Source organism: Sciurus carolinensis, chromosome 16 (genome assembly GCF_902686445.1).
Source record: "Sciurus carolinensis chromosome 16, mSciCar1.2, whole genome shotgun sequence".
NCBI classification, from domain to species: Eukaryota; Metazoa; Chordata; class Mammalia; order Rodentia; family Sciuridae; genus Sciurus; species Sciurus carolinensis.
Window position 1 is genome coordinate 17,146,286 of NC_062228.1, and position 10,027 is coordinate 17,156,312.

At 44.8% G+C, this 10,027-nt stretch overlaps 1 protein-coding gene across 1 annotated transcript; it reads left to right on the forward strand.

The window, feature by feature from the left end:
• The first annotated feature begins 5,620 nt into the window (after window positions 1-5,620).
• LOC124966565 (DPEP2 neighbor protein-like) lies at window positions 5,621-7,391 on the forward strand. Its single transcript, XM_047527923.1, has 3 exons — window positions 5,621-5,687; window positions 7,075-7,252; window positions 7,295-7,391. Exons 1-3 carry the CDS (start codon window positions 5,621-5,623, stop codon window positions 7,389-7,391), a joined length of 342 nt encoding a protein of 113 aa, XP_047383879.1.
• The last annotated feature ends 2,636 nt before the right edge of the window (window positions 7,392-10,027 follow it).

A 10,027-nucleotide genomic window follows, 5' to 3' on the forward strand; every position in this document is an offset into this window, starting at 1 on the left:
ATTGAGGGAGATGAAGCCAGCTCCTCTTATCAAGCACGACCAAAAAAGGGTGAGACAAGGATATGGTACAATGTCAGGGGTCTGGGTTGTAGCTCAGTGATAAGAGTGCTTGCCTAGTGTGTGCAAGTTCCTGTGTTTCACCCCCAGCAATAAAAAAAAATTTTTAAATTTCAAGTAATCATAATGGGCATAAAAAAATAATAAGAGGCCTGGTTTGTGGCTCAGTGGTACAGCACTTGTCTAGCATGTCGGGTCACCGGGTTTGATTTTCAGCAGGGCATATAAATACAATAAATGCCCATCAACATCTAAATAATATTTTTTGAAGTTCCATTGTCTAAGAAATGAAAATAACACTATGGAGTGATGAATACTATATGAAACCAGATAATCAGGGAAGGCTTCTTTAAAGAGAGAGCATTTCTGCAGAGATGCAAGTGAGTCAGGGGAGGAGCTGAAGAGAGAGCATTCCTGGACCAAAGAGCACAGGTAAAGACGCTGAGGTAGAAATGAGACTGACCGACTGCAGGAGCAGAAGAATGGCTAGTGTGGCCAGGAAGGAAAGCTTGAGAAGCAGGAAAGTTGTGGTTGGAGAAGTGGGTGTGAGTGGGACCCCAGTGGGCCACATCAGCAATAGTGAGGAGTGTGGCTCTTGTTTTAGGTGTGAGGGGAAATTAGAGGATAGATTTGCACAGGGTGGTGAAGAAATCTGATGAAGATAGTAGAAAGATCACTCTGCCTCCTGTGAGCCTTGGCAGTAAAGTGCTGGCGGTTACCAGCGGAATGTCTATCTCAGCAGTTAAGGGGACAGTTGTTCCTGGAGAAGGGGGGTTGGGGCAGTCCACAGAGAAGGAATAGCACAAGGTTAGGCCTGTGTCCCAGACCTGCCCACAGAGCAGGCCATAATTTGGAGGCCAGCATGAGCAACATAACAAGACACTATCTCTAAATAAATAAATAAAGTCTTCCAACAGATACCAGTTTACAGGAAAAACAAGGGGTAGAGGAACATGTTCAATGACATCATGGGATGCAATCAGGAAAGTGAGAAACTGAAAAAAAAACTCAGGGGCTAGGAGTGTGGCTCAGTCACACAGTGCTAGACTAGCGTTGTGAGGCACTGGGTTCGATTCTCAGCACCACATGTAAACAAATAACGGCACAAATACAACTAAAAATAATTTTTGAAAAATATGCTAAGGACATGATTATTTTCAAAAAATATACTATGAGAAAGATAAAAGAGGAAAGAGGAACCTAGAGATTGAACCATAACATACCTATTAAAATTCTAATTCAAATAAATCTATTATTTAAATATTGGACAAGCGGGGATATTTGAACTTGATGATTTATGAAAATAAACCTATTGTTCCTTTTTTTAGAGTCATAAATGTATAATAGTTGGGTTTTTTGTTGTCGTTGTTGCTGGTTTTTCTTTTTCTTTTTTTTTTTTTTTGCAGTTTTCGGTATTCAACCCAGGACCTGCGCATGCTACACACACACTCCGCCTCTTCTACTACTGAGTTACACTCCAAGCCCTACTCTCTACTTGCATAATATATGTTTCCCATTTTCTCTTAAAAAAAAAAAAACCCAAGGGTTTATCAAGTACAGCTGGATGTTCAGTCCCAATTGGAACTGGTGAGGGCTCAGATGGTCCCTACACAGGGTAAGCCAGCTTGTGGCAGCCATGGAACGGAAGGAGGCAGGATTCCTACGGGGGTGGTCTGTGCTAGCCGACTACGTACTATTACAAAAGCACCTCTGACAACCTCACACCTGAGGTGGCCACACTGAGCCAAAGAGATGGCAAGTCTGAACTTGAGGATAAATGTCAGATCATACATGCTGTGCAGATGTTTCCTTGGTCAGAATGGCTCCCAGGACTGGTGCCCCTGCAACCCATGTTTGCTTATGCCAGCACATGTGACTGCACACTTCTCCCGTCAGCTATCGAATGCCCCAGCATATGAACAGCACCAGTGCTGACCAGCAGAGGATGTCTGAACAAACAGATGGATGTGAGGAAACTGAGGCTTTCCTGGAGAAAGGAGCAGAAGTGGAGGGACTTAAGGGAACCCACCTTTCCTGGCCAGGAGGGCATCACTTGTTTCTCTGCCTGCCCACAGCTTACCTTTCCCACCTAGACAATGAGGCTGCTAAAACTCTACCTTACTGTTCGTAGCGGTGCATGCCTGTAGCCCAGCCACGTGGAAGGCTGAGGCAGATGAACTGCAAGTTTGAGGTCACCCTAAACAACTTAAAGTCCTGTCTTCAAATAAAAAAATAAAAAGGGTTGGGGATGGTGGGGCCAAACCTGTAGTGGCCCAAACCTGTAGGACCAGAAGACTGGCAAGTTGAGGCAAGGATTATTCAAGGTTCAAAGCCAGCCTCAGCAATATTGAAGTGCTAGGCAACACAGTGAGTCTCTGTCTCCATCTGATGTATCCTTCTTAATGCAGCTCAACACTAGCTACTCCCATCATTAACGTTTGAAGATGACTATTATAAGAAGATACAGACTTCAATGGTAGCTCCGTGGGGGATCACTAGCCTGGCATGTATGAGGCCCTGGATTCAATACTCAGCACCACATATACAAAATAAAACAAGACACATTAACAGCTAAGAATATATTTTACAAAAAGAGTAAATATTCCCTTTCCATTAGAAACAAGAGATTTTTCAATTTATACTTTTATTTTTTGTGTTTTCAGGTCCTTCACCAAAACCCCCCATTCTTTTTTGTTTAATATAATCATTTTTTTAGTGTTAAATGGACGCAATACCTTTATTTTGCTTTTTTATTTATTTTATTTTTATTTTATTTATTTATTTTTTCCTTTTTTATTTCAATGTGTTGCTCACGATCATACCAAGTAACTCACACTGGTTAAGAAAGTATTCTACTACTGATATACAACCCCAGTTTTCCCCCATTCCTTTGGAGACAAGGACTCCCTAAGGTGCTGAGACTGGTACCCAACATGTGATTCAGAACTTGTGGAGTAAAGTGGGAAACCCAGGATCTCTCACCACCATCACCACTTCTCACCTCCACTGTGTCATGTGTCATGTCACACAAACATTTATGAGGTTGAAAGGAGAAACGGTGGCAGTAGAATTGGTGCAGATCCTCAAGCAGCATGACAAAGAAGATAAGTCTGCGCCCTCAGGAACTGTCCTGGTGTTCTGTAACAGTCCCAGCACTGTCAACTGGCTGGGACATGTTCTGGATGACCACAAAATCAAACCCTAAGGTTTCAGGGACAAATGCCAGCCTCAGTGAGGACAGCTATCGTCCAATGTTTCCACAAGGGATCCCACGACATACTGCTCTGCACAGACATAGCCTCTGGTTTGAAGTATGATTTTACCCTCACCCTGCAAGATTACATCCACAGAGCAGGGAAGTGGCCGGTTTGGGAGCCAGGTGCCAGGTGCGCTTATCGGCTTGTGACCCATCCCTGGGATGTGAGCCTGGTGCAGAAGATTGAACTGGCAGCTTGCAGAAGGAAAAGCCTTCCAGGACTGGCATCCTCTGGGAGACAGTCTTTGCCTCAGCAAGCTTGATTTCAGCTCACTCAAATGTGATTCTGGATAAGGGATCTTTCCTGGTGTCCTGCATGGGTGAACAAACTTGTCACCTAGGCTGTTCTTAATGCCTCTCAGGGCCTGGTGAGCTGCTTGTGGCTTGAAAGTTGAGCTACTGGCCAGTATTGGAATAATGGAGCATTGAGCCAAAGTAGCATAGTCTTTCACATATACTGTTGAGAATAAAACAGATTTTTATTTTCTGCCATTTCATTTCTAGCAATAAATAATGTTTTAATGGATTGCCTTAACAAGTATTACCATTGGGCCACACTTCATTTTATTTGATGATTCACATCCCAAATTGCCACATGTAGGACAAAGAGTCAGTTGAATTTATTTTATTTTCTTGCAGTGTATGGAGGGCTTGCTCTATACCCTTTAACTCCATCCCCAGCTATATTGTTTGCCTTCTCTTTCTTTCTTTATTTCTTTCTTCCCCCTCAACCATTCTTTCTTCCTTCATTTTTCCTTTCGTCCTTCCTTCCTTTTGTTCCCTCTCTCTTTCTCATTCTTTCCTTTCTCTCTCCCTCCCTCCCTCTCTCCCTCCCTCCATCCTTTCCTTCCTTCCTTCCCTTCTTTTATTTCCTTCTTCCCAATTTTCTTTCAGTAATAAGGATGAAACCCAGGGGCACTCCACCTCTGAGTTACATCCCAGCTCTCTCCCTCTTTAAACTACTTACTTGTGGTACTGGGAATGGAACCCACAGGAGCATTACCATTGACCTACATCCTCACCCCGTTTGATTTTTATCTAGGGTCTCGCTAAGTTGCTGAGACTGCCCTCACATTGTGGTCCTCCTGCCTAAGACTCCTGCAAAGCTGGGAATGCAGGCCTACATACCCACACAGAGCCTCTTAGCCTTTTGTGAAGAAAGGGGACTGAAAAGATAATGTGTTCATTTTGTAATGTCATATTGTCATAAACAAAACTCAAATTTTAGATTAAAATGGACCTGTCGTTTCTAATTCATATAGTCACTGGAGAATTCCTTTGGCCTTGGAGCACCTTTAACAGCCTTGCCACTGTCCACCACCTTGAAATGTGACAAGTCTGTCCTATCAGTTATAAATCTGGAGCCCCAACATGAACAAGAAACCCCACTATTAAGCAGAACACCTCTGTCCTACCTGTGCAACCCTGGGTAGGCCCATAAGCCTCCTTTTCAGAGCTCACTTGTAAAAACATGAGGGTGCTATTCTTTTCTTCTTTTCTTAGTGGTTCCCAGGATCAAACCCAATGCCTCACAACTCTAACCCATCAAAGTATTACTGTCTGGGGCAGAGGGGGTCAAGATGAGCGTATCTTTCCATGTGTGCCCAGTTGAAATCTATTCCCAAAGTCCAAATTTTTGTTCTTTTCTTTTCTATACTAGGGATTGAAATCAGGGGTACTAAAACAACTGAATCATATCCTCCATGCTTTTTGTAGTTTTAAAAGAGGCAGGATCTCACTGACTTGCTTAGGGTCTCACTAAGTTGATGAGGCTGGCTTTAAACTAGAAAAATATCCCGCATATGGCTCCTGAGTCAAGAGATCACACCACGCCAAGCCCGAATACTAACCTATGTTCAGGCCCACGACTAAGGAGAGTTCCCTGACACCCAATCCACTCACATCACTGCCCCTCCAACAGGTTAATGCTTAGGGTCAGGGTCATGCAAACTAGCTGTCTGTGTGTTGATTCATGACTCTCAGGTCAGTCTCAGAATTTGGGTTTCTCTTGGTCCACTGGGGTCATGGGCTGTCCCAACCCATAGCTGTGCTCCACTGACAGTGGTTATATATCTAGGATATGGGTGTACAGGTCAGAAGGGTAGGCCCAGGCAAAATTCTCTACTTTCACCATGCTTTCCATAAAACGCCAGGGGTATGATGCCTAACCCTTCAAGTCACCCATTCCTTCCATGACCTCAGAGGGTCGTGATGACATCACCGCCACAGTTTCCATGGCAGGGTAGCTAGGAAACTTCCCTACCAGTTCTCTACAAGACACCAGCGAGTCTGGTTGCTCAAGAGAGAATGTCTGACCGGATATTTTATACCCAGTCCAACTTGTCTTCCGTGTCATGGGGGAGCAGTGCGGCAGGTAGGCCTAGGCCAGGCATCTGTAATGGAGCCCTTGGTAAATACACAACCTCACTGGACGGCCACACGTTCCTTTTTGGCTGGCCCATCACTCCTCAGGACTTCCCTGGCCATGAGTGAGACCAAAGGTCCACTGCTCCCTCAAGGACCCACAGTGCTTGTGCTCACTGCTCAGGGCAAGTGTTCACAAAGGTCCTGATCTCTGTCAACCCAGCCCACCCCTTCAGACTCCCCAGATGCTTCCTTCAGAGCCCAGTACACTGCTACTCATCTATGGTCCCAGCTACTTGGGGCTGAGGTGGGAGGATCACCTGAACCCTGGAGATGGGCTCAAGGATCTGGGTGGAGAACACAGTGAAAACTCAGAAAAAAGGTGAGACTCCCATCACCAAATCAGAAAGGAGGCTTTCTCCACATCCTTCCTTCATAAGACGCTTACAAAGCGTGTTGTGCTTTCATTATCAAATGATGGAGCACTTTGAGGTGAGATCTTGGCCTCTCCTCAACCTCACCTTCAGACACAGACACCTTTACCACACTGTCAGGGATACACACACTCGGGCCCCTCCCACACGGCCCAGTCTGATCTGCTGAGGGAAAGGGTGGTGCCATGCAGCTGGGAAGAACAGAAGAGCCGGGGGACAGAGCAAGTTCTAGTCAGACTGGAGGTCTGAGGAAATGATGTCTCGGGAAGTTCAGGGGAGAAGGCTATTGGGACTGACCTTGGCACCCAGAATCTGGACCTGGACCTCTGGATCCCTCTGTCCCAGAATACGGCCTGCAGAAAATGGTAGGGCTGGACACACTGGTGTGCAACCATAGTGCCAGCTACTGAGGAGGCTGAGGCAGGAAGATTGCTTCAGGTCAAGAGTTCCAGGCCAGTCCAAGGAAACATAGCAAAATACCATCTCAAAACAAGAAAGGCCTTAGAAAACTCCATAAAAACCATACTAGAATTTGGTGCGGCTCAAACAGCCTCTATCAATGGATCCCAACAGAAGCTGCCAACATCACAGGGGTTTTAAAACAATTAATATTAGACCCTGTATTCCAAAATTGAAAATTATTTCCCTTAAAGTCTCAGAAATGACAGGTCTTAAGAAATTTGTCTCCGTTGTAGAATGGTAGATGAGGCAGTGCTGTTGGTGACCATTTTGAGGTCTGACTGTGCACTACCTGATTCCATTGACTACAGGAACTCATGTACTTTACAGAAAGCATCTCTTGAAGAGACAGAAAACATCCAGGGAGGTGACAGGCAAAGGCTGTGTTTGGATGCTAAGCAGATAAGAGGGTTTCAGTCACAACAGGAAGAAACAGGAGAGGGAGGTGCTGGTGGCAAAGTGAATAAGGCAGAAGTGACTGATGGGTTCTGGGTTTCCTTCCAGCAGCGGTGCCTCCCGCGTCTCCTACACCTGCATACTACCATGTCCTCTACCAAGGATGTGCAGAAACCCAGGTGGGCTGGCATGGGGAGACATACTGCCTGGTTGGTGGCTACCGGCTCTATGGGGACGCTCCCTTGGCCACTCCAGCCAAGGACAAAATAGAGAGGCCAGCAGAGAAGCCAGCAGAGAAGCCAACAGAGAAGCCCAATCAGAGAGCTAGAGGGGCTCCCAAGAAACGCCGAGCACCATCAGAGGCAGAAAAAATCTTGGGTTGCCGTGGCCCCAAAATTCGACGCTTGGTCCACACTGAAAAGTGACAAGGGCCACGGAAGCTTGCTGGCTGAGCCTCTCTGTGGAGAGAACAAACTTCTGATGCAGCCTCACTTTTTCATAGCTATATTTACTGTATTTAGTTGAGAGAAATAAAAATGTTTAGTGTTGCTGTGTATTGACTGTGATGTCATTCAAACGTACAAAATTTGAGGGATGCACTGGAGGATCTTTCACAGGATGTTCGACAGTATTCCACCCAGGGCCTTGGTTAAGCAAGCTGTGAGGAACTGCTAGACCTGATAGTAGTGTCTGCAGAGCTTGGTAGAGACTGGGTCTCTATTAAAGTCATCCTTTATACTCCTCTTCCGTCTTTGTAAAGGTAATCTTTCTGTTGAAAGAAAATTATCAACAATTTCCCCATCCTTTTCTTTTTCTCTCCGCAGTACGGGAAACTGATTCCAGGGTTGCTCTACCTTGGAGCTGGGTGCCCAGTCCTTTCTGTTTTTTTATTTGGAGACAGGGTCTGGAACGTTACAGAGGCTGACCTCAAACTTGAGATCCTCCTGCCTCAGCTTCCCAAGGATCTGGAATTATTGGTGTTTGCCATCACACCTTGGTTCTCCTTACAATTCTACCACAATTATTTTTATAGTTTTAGTTCTCAATGGACCTTCATTTCATTTATTTATTTCTACGTCATGCTGAGAATCAAAATCAGTGCCCTATACACACCTACAGGCAAGTGCCCCACCACTGAGCCACAACTCCAGCCTACTTCTCATTTTCTACATTTCTTGTGTTCTACACAATGCAAAGAATTACTTTAATAATTAGTATATCAGGGAAACATACCAGTGGAGAGAATCCTTAAAATCCTGAAAGAAAGTGAAAAAGCAAATCCAAGAAATGCAGTATACACACCGTACTAATGAATGCTCATGACATGTGCTCAGAAGGTTTACAGTTGTTACAGTTTAATCTCATGTTCAATGATGACAGATTAAATCAGAATATTAAATCACACAGACTGCCAGGACCTCCAGAAGTGGAGCCAGGGACATCACAAGTACAAATCCAGCCTCAGCAACTTGGTCAGACTCGATCTCAAAATAAAATTTAAAAGGTTGGGGATATGACTCAGTGGATAAACCTCCTTGGGTTCAATCCTTGCTACCAAATGACAACAACAACAAAAACAGTCTCCACACACTGGCCATGCTGGGCCTCACTTTGAGAATTGGTAGGAGGAGGAGGCACTAGCTCTGCATTAGACACACGAACCTTCCAGGCCTCAGGGAAGCACAGGCACTCACCCAGCTCCATCTGCCCTTCACCTCACACACTCACACGCCAGCCCTTCCTCAGCAATCTCAGGACCTCAAATTCAGCTCACTGCCCCTTCCCCAGTAGTCTCACACAATGGAATTTCCTTCTTTCCTTCCTCATTTTTTTCTTTTATGCCAGAGATTATACACTCAAAATATAAGAAGTTGAAAACTTAAAAGAGTAAAGATTCCCCCTGCATAAGGAATGAAAGATCTTTCAATCTACATTTTTTTCTCTCCTTGCTACTGCAGTCCTTTCCATAATGCTCAGTACTTTTTCAGAGAGGGTCGACATGAGTTGCTGAGATTGGACTAAACCTTGAGACCGTCCTGCTGTAGCTTCCACAATGGCTGGAATTACACGTGTGTACCACTGGGCACAGCTCAGTCTATACTTTTTAACTACCTTCAATTTTTGAACCATGAAGACAGAGAACATAGTTAGCTGGCATGTGCCAGTATGGCATACTGCTTGGTATCTGCTCTGAATGACTTGTGTCAGTCCCTAATTATATTAACAGGACCCCAGGACTGTAAATTTCCTACCTATAGAAAACCAAATAAATTTAAAGTTTCCATCCCAGAAGAGACCATAGCCCCTAATTTCTTCTTTGTCTCTCCAAATATAATCTATAAGTAAAACATAAACATACATAAATATTCACTCCCCAGTTTCGTGAAATAAACAGTAGTATATTATAAGAAATTCTGCTCATTGCTGTTTTTCACTACATCATGGAGATCATTCCAAATCATTTCCACAATACTCCTTACATAACTCAGGAACACACTGACATAATCAGAGAAAACACAGCCATAAGTTTTCAACACCTCACAGACTGAAATTTCTTGAAGCTGCAGTCTATGTGGCCTTCTGGTTTCCAAAAAGGCAGGCAGGTATGATGCAGCCTCCTGACCTCAAGCATTGCTGTCAACCCGGGTGACTCCTCACAGCAAAGTGGCTGAGTCCGGACAGTGAGCCAGGGGGACATCTACAATGTCTGCACTGCATACCTTCTGCTCACCCTGCCACAATGCTCCCAAGGACAGCAGAGTAATTGTCCCTATGATGCCTTACACTCAGCAACCTCACGTTCCCTTCATCATCGGATCCAAACCTCTTCTTTCTTCAGCTCCTGATCACAGCTCAAAACCAAGAATCCTGCTTCCTGGCCACCAGTCTTTCCGCCCCAATTCCAAACACTCTTCCCAACATCCCACAACCAATCATTTCAGAGCCAAGACCTAGCTTCCCCATCTCTACCCTACTGCCAGTCTAATCCACCAGACACTTGGCTTCTGTGTTGAAGAGAAAGGCGAACCATACTTAAAGTCCAAATCCAGCTCAAATGATT

Coding starts and splice junctions, on each gene's coding strand:
- LOC124966565 (XM_047527923.1), top strand. CDS start 5,621: ATGTCTGACCGGATATTTTATACCCAGTCCAACTTGTCTTCCGTGTCA. Junction 5,688..7,074: donor ATGGGGGAGCAGTGCGGCAG/GTAGGCCTAGGC, acceptor GTTTCCTTCCAG/CAGCGGTGCCTCCCGCGTCT. Junction 7,253..7,294: donor ATAGAGAGGCCAGCAGAGAA/GCCAGCAGAGAA, acceptor TCAGAGAGCTAG/AGGGGCTCCCAAGAAACGCC.